This window comes from Podarcis vaucheri (genome assembly GCF_965113315.1).
Source record: "Podarcis vaucheri genome assembly, chromosome: 7".
In the NCBI taxonomy this organism is placed as follows: Eukaryota; Metazoa; Chordata; class Lepidosauria; order Squamata; family Lacertidae; genus Podarcis; species Podarcis vaucheri.
In genome coordinates, this window is record NC_138765.1 from 34720101 (window position 1) to 34740835 (window position 20735).

Genomic DNA, 20735 nt, shown 5'->3' on the forward strand with positions numbered 1-20735 from the left:
AAGATTGAAACATAGTACAAGTACATTTCAGACTTAACCAGCTTTAGCAATATAAAATAAGATAATGTTAATAATAAGTCACAAAAAAATGTTTAATATGACATTGAATCCAACCATGGTACATTACATTGTCCTTAACAATATATGTGGTTGAAAAAACACAGTAAAAGTGGTTAAATATTCATTGGGGAAAATAAATACACACAGTGGTATCTTGGTTTAAGAACACCTTAATTTATGAACAACTTGGATTAAGAATGCTGCAAACCCAGAAGTAGGTGTTTTGGTTTGTGAACTTTGCCTTGGAATAAGAATATGTTCTGATTCCTGTTGAGTGTCTTCCATTTGTAAATTGAGTCCCCCACATGGGAAAGCACGCCTTGGCTTAAGAACACTTTGGTTTAAGAATGGACTTCTGGAACAGATTAAGTTCGTAAACCAAGGTACCACTGTAATCAAATACAAAGAAGAGGATTAATTCCACCCAATTCTCCACTACTCCTTTTTCCACGATCTCTGCCAGGCCAGTCAGTTGGCACCTGCCCCAGGAGGGCAGGAGATCTTAGCCTCAAATTGATGTGGTACTTTCTGCATTACTCTTACCTCTTCTTCCCTTGGCAGAAATATCTGTGTTTCTGATCCAATAAGGTTTTTTTTAATCTTTGGTTTCCCACTCTAATAAAATACTATATGCTTTTTTAAACAATTTAACATTTTTTTTCCACTATTTCTTTTTGAAATCCGGAGATTGTATAACTAAACCCCTTTTTATTGTCTTCCTTTAAAATTTCATTTAATTGCCTATGGTGTAACCAACTTTGTAGATAGTCTTTCAGCTCATCATACTCTTTTAGTTTGAGTTTACCTTCTTCTTCTGTTAACAACTCTCTATATGTCAAAAAAGTAGAGACATCACCTTGCCAACAAAGCTCCGTATAATAAAAGCTATGGTTTTCCCAGTAGTGATGTATGGAAGTGAAAGCTGGACCATAAAGAAGGCTGATCGCCGAAGAATTGATGCTTTTGAATTATGGTGCTGGAGGAGACTCTTGAGAGTCCCATGGACTGCAAGAAGATCAAACCGATCCATTCTTAAGGAAATCAGCCCTGAGTGCTCACTGGAAGGACAGATCATGAAGCTGAGGCTCCAATACTTTGGCCACCTCATGAGAAGAGAAGACTCCCTGGGAAAGACCCTGATGTTGGGAAAGATTGAGGGCACAAGGAGAAGGAGAGGGCACAAGGAGATTGAGGGCACAAGGAGAAGGGGATGACAGAGGACAAGATGGTTGGACAGTGTTCTCGAAGCTACCAGCATGAGTTTGACCAAACTGTGGGAGGCAGTGGAAGGCAGGAGTGGCTGGCGTGCTCTGGTCCATGTCGTCACGAAGAGTCGGACACGACTAAACAAACAAAACATATGTCAACCAGCTTACTTTTTGGGTTGACTTAAGTGAAAATGCTTCATTGGGTGACAGCCACCATGGTGTTTTCTGCTCTAACAGATCTTTATATTTTTCCCACACTCTTATTAATGACTTTCTTATTATATAGTTTGAAAAGCCTTTATGTTTTTTCCCTTTCCCATACCATAAATATGAGTGCCAGCCAAATCTATTGTCGTGTCCTTCTAGTTCTAACTCTTCTTCTTTTTCCAATTTTATCCAATCCCGTATCGAAACAAGACATGCTGCTTCAAAATACAATTTCAAATCTGGGAGAGAAAAGTTTCCTCTATCTCTTAAGTCTGTTAATGTCTTATTAAATGTGTTCTAATATATTTTAACTATTGTCGTTAACTATTGTCACTTTGTACTTGATGATGATGTTTTTTAAATGTTGTAAGCTGCCTTGAATCCTGATTTTGGAGGAAGACAGGATATAAATACATTTAATAGTAATAATAAAGGAAGAATGCAGGAATTCTACACAAAGCCCAGCTGGCTTATGGAACTCACAGCCACAGGATACGTCTGTGGACACTGTCATTGTTTTAAAAGGGAAGCTCACAACTAGGCAAGCTCATGGTTAGCCAGGTTATCTAAATGAAACTTCCTCAATCAGAGGCAGTGTACCTTTGAAGACATTACACCAATGAAAACAAGAGGGGGGTACTGCTGTCTCTTCACCCTGAGATGGGGATGGGGGAGAAATTTGGTTCACTCCCTATTTTAATGTGAATCTACCCAATTCACATTTCACAAAGCAATGTGTAAACCACAAATCTGCACCACACCCATTTTGCAATGCAGTCCTGCAAGCCCCCTCCATGTGTCTATTATAGCATAGAACTATGTAAACACTAGGAACAATGCACACTAAAAAGCTGATGAATTCTAGTGGTGCAGAAATGTGGCAAACTGACTTCAGGACTGGAAAAATTAGAAATAGAGAGAAACTGAAATTTGCCAGATTCACCCCTCTTTCAACGCATCTGGTTGACTTTTCTTGGAATTAGGGTTAGGATGCTGAAATTAGGATGAGCTCTCTTTAATGTTCTTTGGTGTCATACCAGAGAGCTGCAAAGTCAGAAACTGACTCCTCCCTGATGAATGATCTCGGAAGTGCGGCATTCCCTGGAGTGTTGGCTTGAGCTGCATCATCACAGCCAGTGTGCAGCTGTGGCCACGGTTCACTGCAGCGTGTGTCTATAAAGAGACATCACAGCTCCCGAAAAACTGCTCCTGAGGGCCCTTCTGAGGTCCAGGCTACAACATCTGCTTAACATCTTTCTGCTAGGACTATTTAAACAACAACAACAATGGGAAGGGGAAGGGGAAGTCAATGTGCTAGCGTGGGCCATAGGATGCTCTTGGGAGATCATTTGGGGCACTTTCTGTGCAGCAAAAGGAGAGCGTAGAGCATTCTAGATAAAGAGCCAACATCACAACCATTTGGCCTTCAGCAAAAATCCACAGTGACTTTGAGAGGGAAGCTGTTAGCTGCCACCCAAACACCTCCAGGCAGGAGGCAAGGGAGAAATGGTTCAAATCAATACATAGCAATGTGACAGAAAGAGTGAATTAAAACTTTTAAACTGTCTCAAGATGGAGTGTTTGGTGGCGGGATTCCCCACATCTACAAGTTGTCTCCAGATTTTGTCAGAAGTGAGATTCAAAGAAGTTATTCTTGTTCTGACGCAACGTCTGAGGAATTTCTAAGGAAGTCAACAGAGTTTCAATAATATGAACGAGGCTTGAAAGAAGAGTCAGGAAGGGGAGCTACATCTGGCCACAGCCGGCGAGGGGTGGAAGGGTCAAGTTCGCATACTGACTTGAAACAGCAACAGGCAAAATCTTCTGGCCATTGCAGGTGGCTAGTTCTCCATGCTGCTTTTTTTCCCAAAATGACTGCTTTGAATTTTTCACTGTCCATGGAGGAGCCAAACAACTGATATGCAGTGTAGATAACATGCCCTGTGATATTTACAGGTAGCTATAGGGACCCTCTGATGCCAGAAGTGGTATTGTCAGGCATTCAACAAGGTCCAGTGTTGACCACCAAACTTCCCTGACTCTAATAGCTATCCTTCTGGCCCCAAGGAAGAGCACCAGTGAGCAAAGGGAGTGAGGAACAGGTGAGCACAGAGAGGTAGAACACACAGGATAATAATACTACATTTTTCTATGGCATCTTAAGTAACTTGACCAAAATCACAATGGGTAATCTGTAGCAGAGCTAGAAAAACTGAAGGTGCCTTTCCCAAGTGCCTTGCTTGTTCCTAGCTACTGGTTATGCTTGCATGCAACACATAAACACATAGTTTGTTTTAGCCATAGTTTGTTCAACAAAACATGAGTCATCTGACAAAAAGACAAAACAAGCCACAGTTGGAATATCCAAAGCTTGTTCCCCACCACCACCTGCTATTGCCTCTGTGGCTTAGTGAGCAGGTGGGGTCAGGGACAAACAAACCATGGTTAAGGCAGGCTGTTGAGTTTGTACATAATGCTAAACCATAGTTAGAACAAGCCACACTTTATAAGCCAAGAACAAATTGTGGCTTCACATCATGGCATTATGTTGACTTATTTGATTCAGGCAATTGATAGCTTCAACCAGATTCTCCAATCAGGGTACATTTTCTTAAAATAAATAAACACTATAAATGCCATCATAAAACCATAGTAAGGCAGAACGAAATCAAGAACACCAATCTACCCACAATTTCCCCAAAGCTTGCCTTTTGCAAGGGAGATCTTAACTGCCTCTTTAAATTTCAAGGGGCATTTTCTTTCCTGCTCTCCAGAGCGGCACCCTCACATAATCTATAGGCACTGAGCCCTTCTTTTTTGCCAATGGTGGCAGCTGCCATGATAACTCAAAACAGGAGAAGAGGAAAACGATCAAGAACAAGCGGGGCAGTGAGCGTACGAGAGGAGTCTGCTGTTTACCGTGTGCTTAGCCAATAACTGAGAAAAACAAGCTCATAAGTCAGGAAGACGGAATGTTTCTGTTTAATGCATCACAGACGAATGAAAGGAGAGCATGTGAAAGTTGGAGGGAGTACAGATGAACTCTGGACATCATCAGTGCAAGCAGGTAAGGGAGAGGCTGCATTGCTAGCCAGTGGGGGACCCAAATTCTGCCCCTGCCAGAGACAGGCAGTATTTTTGAGGCAGCACAGCATTAACCTGAATAGCTTAATTGCCTCAATATATTATGCTCACTACCAGAGTATGTGAGCATTGGACAAATAGATAGAGCAGGAATGAGCCCATCCAGGCAGGAAGCTATGATACAGGGCAACAGTTCTATCCATGGGGTTCTCTTAGGTCATTCTGCTTGCTCATGAACCGTATCCTGCTCTATTGTATTCTATTTGGGCCTGAAATACAGGAAAAGAGCCGGCCCTGTCATTAGGCAACTGGTTTGAGATGAAATGGCAGCCAATGGTTGGTAACTTAAAGGTAAAGGTACCCCTGCCCGTACGGGCCAGTCGTGACCGACTCTAGGGTTGCGCGCTCATCTCGCTCAAGAGGCCGGGAGCCGGCGCCGTCCGAAGACACTTCCGGGTCACGTGGCCAGCGTGATGAAGCTGCAACTGGCGAGCCAGCACCAGTGCCGCACACGGAAACACCATTTACCTTCCCGCCGGAGCAGTACCTATTTATCTACTTGCACTTAAGGGTGCTTTCGAACTGCTAGGTGGGCAGGAGCTGGGACCGAACGATGGGAGGTCACCCCGCCACGGGGATTCGAACCGCCGACCTTACAATCAGCAAGTCCTAGGCACTGAGGTTTTACCCACAGCGCCACCTGCGTGCAGTTGGTAACTTAGTGTGTTGCTATTATTGTGTTTTGACAGCTGGGGTGGGAGGAGGCACACATGACTGGCATTATCTTACTCTGGAGTAGACTACCTTGGTAGGGGTGGGGGCACAATTTGCTGCTCCACCCCAGGAAGCAAAATGCCTGGGCCTGGGCCTGGCATCAAAGTATCTTCAGCTCCAAAAATAGAACCAATAAGCAACTGCAGATGTATCTCCAGGCTTTGTCCTATTTGTGACACAGAACATCCATTTATAAGGTCCCATTTGGTTGGAAATGGTTTCTATAGCCACCGCTGAACCTAAGCCCGGAAATGTCACCTCAGGCACTTGGCAGAGTGAAGCAAATCTTTAAAAGGGGAGCAGCCTTCAGTGCAAGAGAGGCAATGGAAGAGACAGAATAAATAAGGGCCTCAGCAGAGCAGAAATGGAGCCCAGGTTCAGCTGCCAGCAACTCCAGTTACAAGGATCTCACGCAGCAGCGCTGGGGAAAGACCTTTCTCAGCCTGGAATGCTGGAAAGGAATGCCAAGGTGCAAATTCACATCAAGGTCACACTTGGGATCCTGTGTACAGTTCAGATCACCTCACCTCAAAAAGGAGATTGGAAAAGGACCAAAAAAAAAAAAAAGGCTTCACATAGTTAAATTATGGAACTTGCCCCCACAGGAGACAGTGATGGCCACTGGAATGGCTTTAAAAGAGGATTGGAGGAGGAGAGGGCTATCAATGACTGCTAGCCCTGATGGCTCTGCTCTGCCTCCACAGCTGGAGGCAGCAATCTTTTTCAATAACAGTTACTGGAAGCCACAGGAGGGGGAGAGGGCTCGTGTCCTCAAATCCTGCTTGTGGGTTTCCCACTGGCATCTGGTTGGCCACTGGGAGAACAGGATCCTGGACAAGGTGGGCCACTAGCCTGATCCAGCAGGCTTTTTGTATGTTCATGATCAAAACAAGGAGTTCAAACAACTTCCCTTTGAGGAAAAGCTACAACATTTGGGTCTTTTTTAAGAAAAAAGACTGACTAAAAGGAGACTAAAAGGTGCATATACATGGGGTGAAGAAAGATAGGGAAAATCACCCCCCCCCTACTTCCTCTCTCTCTCTCTCTCTCTCATAATACTGTCGTACCTCTTGCTGCGTTCGGTTCAGGTTACGTCTTTTCAGGGTGCGTCCCGCGGTGACCCAGAAGTAATGGAACAGGTTACTTCCAGGTTTTGCCGCTCGTGCATGCGCAGATGCTCGTAATGACATCACGTGCATGTGCAGAAGCGGTGAATCACAACCCGCGCACGCGCAGACGCGGGTTGTGTTCTGCTCATGATGCAAACAGGGCTCCAGAACGGATCCCGTTCGCAATCAGAGGTACCACTGTACTAGAACTAGAGGCCACACAATGAAGCTGAATGCTGGGAGATTCAGGAGAGATAAAAGGAAAGACTTCTTCACATAGTGTGCTACAGTATTCTGCCACAGTATGTAGTGATGGCCAGCGGCCACCAACTTGGATGGCTCTACAAGACAAATCCATGGAGGCTTAGGCTATCAATGGCCATTAACTATGATGGCTAGGCCCTGCCTCCATCACCAGAGGCAGTAATGCTTTTGAATGCCTGTTGCTGGGGTCAACGAGGAGGAACATGCTGTTCTCCTCAGGCCTGGCTTGCAAAAATCCCTTAAGCATCTGGTTGGCCATTGGGAAAGCAAGATGCTGAATGAGATAGGCCTTTGGTCCGCTCCAGCAGGGCTCTTTTCATATTCTTATGATAATAGCCACTGCCAGGCAGGAATAGACAATATTGTGCAGGATAGACCAGCGATCCAGCTCAAATTCATAGCTTCAATTGGGGAAAGGGGTCGGGCTGGGAGAGAGGGACTGCCAACTAGATTAAAACATTCTGCAATAAATGAAAACAAAAAACCCTGTTGTCTGGAGCCACCATGGAAGATGTTACATTCTCCACCCCCCTCCTTTATCCAGCAGAGGAAAGCAACTCACCCGCCCCGCCCCACCCCAAGACTTGAAACAAAGCTAGCGGGAGCCACAGATGTGCTCGGAATAAGTGCATCTGCCACTGAACAAAGACAGATGCATAAATGAAGCACTCTGTGCCCAAGGAACCAGAACAGATTGCCTCCGATTGCAGCAGGCTCTGTGTTTGGAGTCTCAAAGGGCCTTGCGGGGTTATTCCTATGCTATCGCTGCTCTCCTCTTCTCGTTTGACCCTGCGGGAGCTGCATAACTATACATGCCAATGAATTGGTTCTGCCTGCCATTGGCTTTGGCTCCATCTACTGCTGGTCTCTCTGCTTACCACTCTGCCAGTATGTCTGGGCACCAGTTCTCCCTGCCCTCCACTTACATACCCTCCAACATTCATCAGACGGAAATAAGGACATTTCTCATTCCCTCCCCCCACTGACCCCCGTTTCTCTCCCCCACCCTGCACAGCATTTCCTATTGGAAGAAGGGCAAGTACCACCACCGCTACACCAGCAGACATGCCCACTGTCCTGAGAAAACCCCTTAATCCTGATTTCATTTCATTGCATTGCATTGTATTTTATTCTTTGGTAGATTTACAAAAAAACACCCACCCACCAATACAGTGGAACCTCGAGTTGCGGGTGCAATCCATCCTGGAGGCACGTCCACAACTCGAAGAATTCACATCCAGAAGCACCACGCCGGTGCAATTTAGTGCTTCTGCGCATGCACGAAGCATGATTTAGTGCTTCTGTGCATGCGCGAGCAGCGAAATGTGGAAGTAACCGTTCCGGTGCTTCCAGGTTGCTGCGGGACGCAACTTGAAAAGACGTAACCTGAAGCAGATGCAACATGAGGTATGACTGTAAATAAATTTTAGAAATGGGCAAGATTTGACACAGATGCCTAAAACCTTTTTTAAAAATCAAAATCAAAATCAAGACTTGCGCTCTGCTCCATTCCCCCTTTCATCCTGCCCAGAGTAGCCTTGCAGGGCTGGGCCTCTCCAGCAATTGCAGCCTCTCCGCCTCCTCTCCCACTCTCCAGTGCTGCTACAACCTGCCCAAGGGAGGAGGCTGGCAGGCAGAGGCAACGGGATGCCTCCTTGCAGCCGTGGCTGCCACTGCCACTCAGGACAAGTGCTGGCTTATGACCTGAGTTCAGTGCTGGCGGGGAAAACTGGGACATTCTGGGATCAAATCAGAAGCCACAATGGCTTTTGTAATTCTAGGACTGTCCCTGGAAGATATGGACACTTGGAGGATTATGCACTTAGCGTTGGAGTTGCAGAAGCCCCCACTGGGTAAACTTAGTGGGAATTTTAGACTGTAGGCTCCTTGGGGACTGAGGATTGTCAGTTTTGCTTATGGTACAAAGTGCCGTGTGTATTACCAGCACTGTAAATATGACCAGTGGACTGGAAGGAGGTAGGGGTATCTGCTCACTGAGTACCAGACACACTTAAAAATTATGAGGGAGGGAGGGGGGAGGTGTGAAGGAAAAGGTGACTCATGTTTGATCTGTCAAATCCTCTCAGCAGTCCTTCAGCTCAAGATATCTTGCAGGCAGTTTTTGTGCAGAAGACTGTCAGGGAGTAATTGAACCATCCTTTAATCCAACAATAGTTTTTCGGTAATGCATCGTGTGTTAATTCCACGCCCATCAGTGTTTGCACAGCAGACACCTCCCAGTTGAGTTTTGGCTGGCCTGCAACCAAAGATTCTGTTCTTTTTAAACAATCCATATGTAAAAGTTGCCCTCCAGCTCCTGCCCATTTGTACCTCTCCCTCCTGCCAATTCTCCCTTTCTCTCTCCCTGCTATCCTTTTCTTTCTTGCATTCCTCTGAGCCACTCCCTCTTCCAACTCTGGGGAAAGTCTATATAGCTCAGTGGCAAAGCAAGTGCTATGCATGTAGGAGGCCTCTGGTTTTGGAGACAAAATACTGTATCCCCGAAGACCAGTTGCTGGAAAACGCAAGAGAGTGCTGCTGTTGCACTCAGGTCATAGGATAATAGAATAGTAGAGTTTAAAAACATCCCATGAAGGACATTCCACCACCCAGGGGTGAATCTAGGCTTTCTTTCACCCAGGGCAAAGACTCAGTTCAGCACCCCCACATGTGAGTTTGCACACATGCACGCACACCCCTCAACACATTTGTTGAGCATAAGATGTTCCCATACAGGGCATTTCTTACTGGATCTATTATAGTGGAGCAGCCTCCAGAGCACTTAATGCACACTTGTTCCATCAATGACCTGTTGCAGAATAAACTCACAAAAAGCATCTCTGGTCTAGAGGGGTCCAGAGTGGGGTAGAAATCTTGCCACCGTTTCCCTTGTATGTCAGAGAGAGAAAGAATCTACACTTTTGAAACATAGGAAGTTCCCAATACCTGGCCAGATTATTTGTACTTTTTGCCCATTACTGCCTACAATTTTTGGTCTTTTACATCACCTGCTACCAAATCATTTTTTTTTAAAAAAACCCACACACAACCCCAGAGATCCTGGCATTTGGACACAGTATCGTGTGGCGCTGTGGGTTAAACCACAGAGCCTAGGACTTGCCGATCATAAGGTCGGTGGTTCAAATCCCTGCGACGGGGTGCGCTCCCGTTGCTCGGTCCCTGCTCCTGCCAACCTAGCAGTTCAAAAGCACATCAAAGTGCAAGTAGATAAATAGGTACCGCTCCGGCGGGAAGGTAAACGGTGTCTCCGTTTGCTGCTCTGGTTCGCCAGAAGCAGCTTAGTCATGCTGGCCACATGACCTGGAAGCTGTCTGCGGACAAACGCCGGCTCACTTGGCCTATAGAGCGAGATGAGCGCGCAACCCCAGAGTCGTCCACAACTGGACCTAATGGTCAGGGGTCCCTTTACCTTTATCTTTTACCTTCTGCATACAAAGCATTATCCTCTGACACTAGCAAGTTGGAGTCCCTTCTCCATCAAGCTATCATTCCCTTCTTTAATATTTACCTATATTTGGGGTTTCTACATTTTCCCACTGCAAAGAAGCCAATTTTGTGGCAAACATGCACTTTTGGCCCCCAAGCAGAAGCAGAGTGCCTTCCTCCCCCGCCACCACCCATCGCTCCACGATGCTAAAGTTGGCCTTTCCCTGGCTAGATATAGCAGCTCCCCAGGAATGGAGACCGAATTGGGGATCTGAACTGAATGGACAGATATGCACATCCAGTTATGATAACCCAGGCGGGGTGCTGGAGTCCATTTCATATTGCTGCATGGACAGCCCACGAAAGTCTCAAGAGGCCGCCTGCAGCAAAATGCCAGGAGCGATGAAGGCAGCTATCAGTCACAGCAAATTGTTGCTGAACATGCACCTTGGAGCACTTCTATCCGTCAGTCGGAGATGCCAGCAGATTAATTCAGCAACGAGCCGAGGTTTATCTTGCCTTTCACAGCTGAATTTTGCCCTCCAGAGTCCTGCACGATTGCGGAGGTGGTGCAGAAATCACAGTGTTTTCGGCCTGGGATTGATCCGGAGGTCACTGCAAGGACCTTCACACCTGGGGACAAGATTGCCTCTCAGATGTTTGTGGCAGGCAACACTAGGCTTGCAAGCAGTAGAAAACACACACAAGGCCCTGCAGTTCCTCTTGCTGGAGGCTGACACATGCACCAGTTTTGCAGGATGGTCAGCAGTGTGCACAAGTGCAGTAGCAACTGTGAAGCTGAAGTTAGCCAGTGGTCACAAAGAGGCCCTTTCCACATGCTCAGGAGCATTTTCCCTTCGTTTCTTATTTTACATATTGGTACATGCCACCCCAATCTCTGAGTGGTGCAAGATTCCAGGGGTACCAGGTGTGCTTACCAGGATCTGTGTCCCCTTTTGGACAATGGGGCACAGCAGAGTCTGCAGTGTCTTTATGATATATGGTTTATTTGAGCATATAAACAACCTGTGCCTAATGAAGGGGGTTCTGAGCATCCCATCCCATGAGGGGCCAGCCTCTTACAAAGGCAGTAGCAGCCTTGCCCTGCAGCTTGCCTTTTCCTGAGAACAGTCACATCCCACCTGCTCTAACCTTGCTAACCTAAGCCCTGGTATTCTGTAACACAGAGAGAGGCTCCACTCATCTGTATTCCCACACCTAGTTCTATGATGCTTTTGCAGTGCTTACACCCCCAGACTCTCACCTCAAAGGCTGACTCCATTGCCTTTGAACCCATGTTGATTTCACAGGATTAAGAATGTCGGACACACAATCCAGCACACTGGGTCTGACTTAATGAGCCTTCACACATGCTAATTAAAGGATTAACAGAATATCACACAGCTTAAATACACACCCAGAAATTGGACTATATGACCCTTGAGATCCCTTCCAACTCTATGATTCAATTATTCTACCTTAAATACACATGAATCTGGCTATCATCTCTAAGGAAATTAGCTTTGACATCCCCAAACCTTAATTGAATTCTAGCACCTATCAATCTATAACATTATCAGGGGGAGCAGCCTGATGTTTTGCATATTCTTCCTCTGCCTCACCTTCCTCTCTTTCTTCTGGTGCTGAATTTTAAAGTGTAAGCTCTTTGAAGCAGGGGCTTGATTCCATATGCGATAATGGGGTGGATAACCAAGTTCTTGCCCCAAGGCCACCTTCATCCTTGACACCAAACCATTGTATTGCTGCTCACACCTCAATCTCCAGGCATTTCAAGGGTTCCTGTGCTTGCCCCAGGGTTCCACTTCCTTGGAATGAAAAGTCAATGGAGACTGTAGTGTCTTTAGGATATATGGTTTCATTTACACGTATATACAACCTGACCATAGGCTGGAGGGGATCTCAGCAGCAACACCCCAACAGATCTTGCTTCCCCATTAGGGTTACAGGGAAGCCCCAAGCTCTTGGGACCAGCACCGAGCAAGACAAGCCTCAGTCTTGACAGTCTTGACACTTCCAGCATCAGCCAAAACTCACATACAAATCTCTGGTCATTGTACTGCTGCTACCTTACAAGGTGATTTCTCTTCCAACTAGGTGAGGTGAGGGGGTGTTACTCCCATTTGTCTCTATGGACTAGTAAATGGCAGCACTTAACAGGCCAGCTGAGACCATAACCTTAACAAAAGTTAACCAGGTTTCCTCTTGCAGATTGTAACCTCACAGTCACATGATCACAGGTTGGAAGGGACTCATGGGCATCATCCAGACTGACACCACCCCCAACCTATAACAGTATGTTAAGAAAATTAAGGGGGAAAGGCAGCCCTAAAAGACATTGCCACCTCACACAGTGTTGCGTGAATTAGCCACAGTAATCATCAAAACGATTTGGATCCCATCTTTCATTGGTGTCATAGTTTTGGAACCTTTCTTTAGTGCCAAAAGGATTTGCATATATTCAACACTGAAACTTGAATTAATTAATGTTGAGAACTGCTGCAACTCTTTCAGTTGGATGTTTTTCAGTTTGCTTTGCTGGCACTTTAATTAATGGTAGGGCTCAGCTTTAGTTCATTAAAAGTTACACATTATTTCCAGTAGAATCCTGACTTCACTTACAGTAAGATGTGAAAAGGGAAAGCATGTACAAAGCCAAACTGCCTCCGCAAAGGGTGCAGACACCTGAAACCCAACATTCATTCCAAACACCAGGAGCCTGGATCCATTTCTGTGGATTTCTCTGACGTGTATCGCACAACACAATCTTAGTGATCCATCTACATCCCATTAAGGAACTGGCCGTCTGTGTCGGCCATGATGGTTCTCTTACCTTCCTGAGGAGCAAGCAATTTCCCTCCTCTGCTGGTGCCAAAGACAATGCCAAACAAGCACAAGATGGAAAAAGGGGTTCCCCACATGGTGGGTCTTTGGTAGCCCAGGCAGGCACTGCTGGGAATGCTGCACCTAGAAGAGAGAGGGAGCAGATGTCAGCAAGGGCCCCTTGAGAAAAGAGAAGGGTCAACCTGTCTGCCATTTCATTGGAACAACAAAAGACCCACCTTCTATCTCAGCAGCTAATTATCCTTGCTCCTCCCCTTCCCAACCCAGTGGTAATATTAGCTACTAAAGGGGAGATAAGATAAGCAGACTATGATCCCCTCCAGCTTTCTCTGTATGCTTCAGGAAGAGCATCAGAATTCAACACTCAGAGCCTGGCTATTTAACACTACTTTCCAAGTGATGACTGTACCACATAGTCAGGATCTAAGTCAGGGTAGCCAACATAATGCCCTCCAGATGTTTTTGGACTCCAACTCCCAGCAGTCCCATTTGGAGGGCACCAAGTTGGCTACTTCTTACCCTAAGTGGTGCTAAATTAGGGGTACACGGCTGCTCTGTACAACCTCAAGGCATGCCACCCATCCTTTCAAAGCCCTTTAAGGTGGTTGCAAAATTTCAGTCCTGTTTTGCCCATATTTGCATCAAAATGTCATTTTCAGCAATATCCACTGGCTGCAGCGATAAGCCTGTGGTGGTTGTGTGGCGGAGTGTGTGTGTGTGTGTGTGTGTGTGTAATGAGTAGAGCCCAGATTAGCTGCTACATCTGGAAAGCTGCTTTCAGGGAATCGTGGTTTAACGTTGCACAGCTTCTGTGGACTCCTTGATGTGAAGCAATTATGGGAGCCTTCTGGTGCTAAGGGATGAGCTGACAGGATATTTTGTAGAATTGTTTGTAGTTCAAATTAGTGTCTCCTCTTTTCTTCTTTTTTTATTTGCTCTCAGTGGAAACCCTGCTTACAACCCCAGCCTCTGGAATGACGAGTCTTCTGGAAGAAGGTCCATTATGACAGGGGAGAGCCGAGTAAAGGAAGACCAAGGGTCCCCGACTCATTTTTGGCTAAATTTCCCCAGGCCCAATTTTGCTCCTGGCCTGTACCTTGGATGAAACTTCAAACACAAGAAGAAACTGGTGTGTGCAGAGGGGGGTTATTTGTTCCAAGAGGGGTGAGATGTGTGCCAGTGTCCAGAAAACAGGATAGAAATATTTTTGGGGTGCGTTGGGATGGTTAGCAAGGCTGCGACTGAACTTTGGAGGACTGATTTTGCCAGCTCAGGAAAGAACCTGCTGTAAACGCCGTTATTATTCCAGTAACCAGTCGTGGCACATGAGGAATGGTGTTGGAGAGGCAGGGGTTCCCTGTTTGCAACAATGTTCCTATGTGCTGAGCTGGGGTGGGGTGAACGTGGGGAGCACAAGGTTTGTAGCCATGGCATCAACAACCAAAAACTATCCCGACCCTGCTGCTGCCCTGCTCTGTCCCCTTCTGGGCAGGCTCATCTCACAGCTACTAAGATTAACTTCCCCACTGAAACCTGATGAATTTCCATATAACTAACTTTGGTTGGAAGGAAATCAGCCCTGAGTGCTCACTGGAAGGACAGATTGTGAAGCTGAGGCTCCAATACTTTGGCCACCTCATGAGAAGAGAAGACTCCCTGGAAAAGATCCTGATGTTGGGAAAGATGGAGGGCACAAGGAGAAGGGGATGACAGAGGATGAGATGGTTGGACAGTGTTCTCGAAGCTACCAGCATGAGTTTGACCAAACTGCAGGAGGCAGTGGAAGACAAGAGTGCCTGGCGTGCTCTGTTCCATGGGGTCACGAAGAGTCGGACACGACTAAAAGACTAAACAACAACAAGAACAACTTTGGTTGGCTTGTCCCCTGTGGGTTGTATCCAATGTTAGTCCTATGCAGAGTAGACCCACTGATTGCAATTTCAATGGGTCCACTCTGAGTACCAACGTAGTTGGAGACGACCATATGTCTTTAATACAAAATGTTAATTTACAATGTCTCAATATCCAGAAATCATTGATTGTTTAACCTCTGAATGGATCGGACTATGCCAATTCAATCAATCAATCAATCAATCAATCAGTCAGTCATTTCATTTGTATGCCACCTTTCCAAGGTTAAAACCATGCTCAAGGCGGCATGCAACATATTAAGAATTACGTAAGTACAAACATAATAAAAATAGGCATAAGCAATAAACAAAACATCAAAAAACACACAACCAAGTTGAACAATTTCCACATAAATCATAAGATACAAAATAAAGATACAAAAAAAAAATAACAGTGACAACAGCAACAAACCCACCCTCACTAAAAAAAAAAACCCTAAGCAACACCCCAGCCCAAGATAAAGTTCAGCAGCCTCAGTTTTTGTAGATGGAGTCAGTCAGGGCCTTTCCTTCCCAGCCCAGGTGGGAAAACGCCTGCAAGGCAGGGAGTAGGTCTTTCAGGAATCACAGCCAAGTTTCCAGTCTGCGGATGGGGGAGGGCACCAATTTTGGACCCTTCCTCTATGTTTTCCTCAGTAGGGGGAGCACAGGAGGAGGTTCCAAGTTCACAAGAAGAGCTAAAAGCATCCAAAGGCATCCAACATCCTATTCACACAGTGGCCAATCAGTAACTAGCCACCTACAACTGCTCCACTATGTGTTTTCTTCTTCTTCTTCTTCTTCTTCTTCTTCTTCTTCTTCTTCTTCTTCTTCTTCTTCTTCTTCTTCTTCCTCCTCCTCCTCCTCCTCCTCCTCCTCCTCCTCCTCCTTTCCTATAACCAAACTTTTCCCTGCCCATCTCAGGCTGGACCAAATATTGCAGATAGGAATTTACACACACTTACCCCTGAATGCTTTTGTAAGTCTTATCAAAAGTCTTCAGACTTCCTTCGAAATCCCTCACATCTCCCTTCCATCTCCAGATTCTGCTCAGTTTTTTCTTTTGCCAAACCACAGTCTCAGTTATGGTATTTATGGGATACCCTTTGTAAAATGGTTTGAGTCTCCTCAGATTTCTCCTAGGTTTAGTCTGAAGAGAACAGTGTTGACTCCAGGTTTTGGAGGGACTCTGGGGAAAGGACTCTCTGTGACCCCCCTCCCCCAGTGATCCTACCTCCTCACCACACCAGGTCTAGGGGGCTCTTGTCAGTGGGCCCACTCCTGGGGTGCAGTCCCATGGCTTAAATTTTGCCCAAGTGAAATTCCGTCACACAATTCTCTTTGGACTCCATCTTTACTTCCAGGGGGAATGTCTGGACTCCCTGGAAGCTTGCTGTGCCTTTCCAGAGACACAGAGGTTTAACCTTCTTCTGCAGATTGTGTTTTACGAGGACTTGGGAGCGCCTGTAGCAAAATAGCCCAGGGATTGTGCACACATTCCTAACCCAGGGAAACAAGCCATTCTGAATAACACCGGGAAATTGGAGATTTATGAAGGGCCTGCCCAGGAGTGAACTGTTGAGATATTTTATTTATATTTATTTATTGAAAGCATTTATTTACAGCCCTACATAAAACTCACTTTATGAGTCCCCTAACACAAATGTAAATAAAAGAAAGAGAGTAAAGCTATTTGGTTAAAACTACTGATGAAGCCAGTGTCAGTAAGGCTGAGGGAGGCCACACTCAAATGTGAAGCTAAGTCACATGAACCATGGTGCAATCGGATAGGAACAATGTCCTACAAGTGGTAGATGTGTTCAGTGGTGCAGGGATTTTGGTCTAGAGTAGTCCAAGTAATTACTACTGTAAAATCAAATCGTGTTTCTAGATCCAGGACTGGTTCTCCTATCATTTCCCCCCAATGAATGGCTTGATATGCCTTATCATTTGTCTCTTAGCGACAGCTAGAATGGAAATTGCCCATCAATGGAAACAAGTCAACATGCTTCACTATTCAAGGATGGTGGACCATAATGTGGCCAGAAAAAAATTGACCCAACAGCAATGTGTTTTGAGGGCTGAAAGTAAATGCGATAAACTAATCTGAAGGCAGTTGGAATCCCCATTTGTGTCATTAGCCAGGCAGGGAGACCTTATAATACCACCAACTACTAAAAACATAACAAAACAAAACAAACAAACAAACAAATCCCTTTTGGCTGGACCTATTACCCAGACACCTTCTTGATTAAATTGTTCCTACAGATTCACAAGCTGCTCTTTATCTCTGGACGTGACCCTCTGGGCGTGATGCCTGACACTTCTTTGATGTGCACTGTTATGTCATGTCCTGTTTGTGTTGTTATTGCATCCTACCATATGCATCACTATGCAACACCTTTTAGAAAGAAAGAATAAATTTTAAAAAAAAACACAGAACCTGCACATAGATTAAAAACAGTAAGTAAGAGTTCAATCCACAGAAGAGACACTTCAGCAATTTAAAAGGCCTGGGAAACCAAAAGTGTGCTCTGCCTGATGTCAAAAGGAAAACCACATGGACGCCAAGTCAGCATCCTAGAGATCAGGCAATGATCCATTGTCAGGGTGCTACAGGCATAGATGCTGCCTTCCTCATTTGCCACCTGCTTCACTTCACACCTGACCAAGGCAGCACTTGACGAAAATATTTAGTGAGTGGCCTAAGAGGGCACAGGCAGATCAACACGGGAGAAAGCATTCTGTCAGGCCCCCTGAGCTCTAAGCCCTTTAAGGCTTTGAAAGCAATTACCAGCACTTTGAATGGGACTCTGAAGCAGTGGCCAGCAAAGCTCTTTTAAATGCATGGGTTATAGCCCAAATCAATTGCCCCAACAGTTGAAAGATTTTTGAAATCTCTCCAAGGCAGAGGCTTCCACCTCCTCTGCCAGCGCTTTCCCACTTAGCGCTGCCCAGGCTCCCCTGTGAGTAGGGAAGTGGGGTGCCCCACCAGCTGGCACACTTGTCGTCATCCCTCCTACCTTGGCTACCTGTGCAGTGACTCACTGTTCCCTTCTAGTTTTAAAGCTAACCGTGATGTTAGAAGGACATCCGCACCAGTCTTTCCATGAACCGTAGCTGATGCCAAGCCACATTTTGCAGCTGTGATTAAAAGAACCAGCTTTACATGCTTGGGTTTGGGCTAATTATTGGGTAACTAAAACATCAGTGCAGACAGAATGCTAGCCACAGTTAGCTCCAAAACTGAAAGGGAGGGTGGTGGGTGGAAATAGGACACTGCAAAGCATTCCCAAACAGCAGTCCATGGTAAGCTCTGCAATGTCCCTACACATTTAGGAGAACTTCAAGCATGGTGAGCCAAATTCAGATGCACATTTATGTGCTGCATAAATGAAACACAGGAAGTTATGCAGGTATCTTGGCCCCTTCATAGTATACATTGCTTTAAATAATTTGGGGGACCTGACTCTACCTATGCAGTCATCAAGCTTAATCTCTGCAGGGGTGTTTGCACTGGATGGCATGAGGAACTAAGGAGGGGCAAAAGGAGGGGCAAATCCCTCTATTTACACTTTGTGCCAATTTGACCGGTGCTCATTAATAAGTCTATCCTGTTCTGTTTCCCCATTAATCTGTTTTTCTATATAAAATCTCTACAGAAACTGGTATTTAAGCAAGTTTTTAAATGCATATTTATGTATTCCTATATGTAATTTGTTCTAAAATATGCACATTTGTATGCAATCTGGTGCTTTCTGAGCCAAGATCACAAAAATCCTGAGAATTCTGAAATCGGAAGGTTAACTATGTCCCAAGCCATGTTTGGAAGGTGTGGGTTAGGTCAATTTTCAGGGCATTCATCTAGATGACCCTTTGCGCCCCTTCCAATCCACCATTCAATTGTTCTATGAATTTGCTGAAATACCTGGCCCAAACAAAATTCTCCTCCACCCTATGCCAGGCCATATCCTACAGTGAGCAGCTCCACAAACTGGCAAAATAATAATAATAATAATAATAATAATAATAATAATAATAATAATAATCCTGGTTCATTTTAGCTGATCTGCCTTGAAGCAGGGGGTGGGAATCTCCAAAGTGATTAAGTTTTAAATGGAGGGAAAAACTTGCAAGGCACCATCTGGAGATCTGCATTTATGATCCTCCTTTGATCCCAGGTTGATTGATGTGTCAAATGAAAGGGGGAGGGAGGGAATTCACACTCCTGTGTAAATTCTGCAAGTTAGATAAATAATAAAAAGGGGGCCTCACATAGCCCACATTACAATTTCCTCGCAGGTGTGTGTACAGAAAGCTTGTGCTAAATCCCCTTCCAACAATTACCCCTTTTCTTCACCTCCTGTTAAAGGTGCCCTGTTTCCAGAAGGATACAGTCATGCTTTTTGCTTGAAAAGAAGCTTCTCCTAAGAGGCAAGGATTCCTCTCATTGCCCCCCTTAAAACAGGATTTATTGCACATAAAGCACATCTGGAGGTGTTTATGGAAAGGTACATGATGCATTACAAAGCCTCTGTCTTTGCTCCTCCGCATCTCCCTAAGCTTACACTATACAGACCCACACCCAACAACACAGAGCCCTAAAGCTAAGCAAATTTAAGATAACTCTGAGAGCTGCTTTTTAGCCGGGTTCTGGAAGGATTTCATCCAGGAGTCAACCATGGTGATAAAGCATGAGATCCACGGTGGTATGGCAAACTTGCAGCAGCTTAGCTAATCACCTCCCTAAGCTTAGGTGGCTTGAAAACCGTACCTGAAAAGTTGTCTTCCACCTGACACCCCCTCCCCCTGCTTTGCTTCAAACAGCATCCTTGCTTCAGCAAGCAAAGTCACCCAGGAGCAAAAAGTTCTCGCAGCCCTGCAAACAGATGTTCAAGAGAGAGAGAGAGTTCTGAATCAAACTGGGAGGGATTAGTTCTCTTACCTGTCAGAGGTGCTACACACAGCTGGCCATATTCCTAAGCAGTGGGGGAAGAGGAGCGTTGGAGAGCAATCATGTCCCCAGCAAGCAAGCAAACTAGCAGGGAGCTTGCAGCCCACGTCACCATCAGATCTGGCAAGCCTCCTCTCCAACTTTTCAGTTGTTTGCAACTCCCCCCCCCTTTATTTTTGGCTGGTGTGCAAGACAGAAAGAGCGGAGAATCGGTGGAGCAGAGGCAATGAGGAGAACAGATCCCAGCTTCTGCTGCAGAGCAGGCTTGATGGGGTCCTTACAAAGTTTTTGACAGCTCAGAACCCAGATAGCTCTTCTTTTAGACTCTCCCTCTTGAGTTGGAAAATTGAAGGTTCTCTCCCCCCCCCCTGCCCTGCCCCCCCAACAGCCTTAAGCGCTTGAGGCTGCCTCTGTGACGAAACGCTCATTCTCTGCCAGGCCCCTGCGCTGGAAGCAAAGAGCTATTAAACGTGCCGGAATGCCAAGAGAGCTTAATCAAGCCCAGCTGGGACAGGAACAAAGGCCTACAGGCAACGAAAGCCACAGCCACCTCATCCGCTGCTCTGCTCTCTCTATAGTGCTCTCTCTCTCTCTTTGCCTTCCTAATGTTTGACATGTCTTAATGAGCTTGTTCAGGGCCAAGGAGTTGCTGCAGGTGGAAGCCAAGCTGACAACCCGTTCGGATGCCATTGTCATGGGAACACGGGAAGCTGCCTGAGGCTGAGGCCTTATCCACTGTGTACTTTTCAAGCAGTATCATGCCACTTTAAACAGCCATGGCTTCCCCCAAATATTTCTGGGGACCATAAGAATACAAGAGAACCTGCTGGCCAATGGCCCATGTAGCTCAGCATCCCATTCTCAGAGTGGCCAGCCT

The 20735-nt window shown here is 45.8% G+C and overlaps 1 protein-coding gene across 5 annotated transcripts in view; it reads right to left on the reverse strand.

The window, feature by feature from the left end:
• The window catches only part of COL16A1 (collagen type XVI alpha 1 chain), a 129623-nt gene extending 109421 nt beyond the window's left edge, over positions 1-20202 (reverse strand). For all 5 annotated transcript variants that reach the window (XM_082232762.1, XM_082232760.1, XM_082232761.1 and 2 more), the window contains exons 1-2: positions 19850-20202; positions 13005-13138 (exon numbers count right to left, since the gene is read on the reverse strand). In XM_082232762.1, coding sequence (XP_082088888.1) covers positions 13005-13092 — 88 coding nt within the window. In that variant the 5' untranslated portion in view covers positions 13093-13138; positions 19850-20202. The remainder of the gene's footprint in view (positions 1-13004; positions 13139-19849) is intronic.
• Positions 20203-20735: the final 533 nt, after the last annotated feature.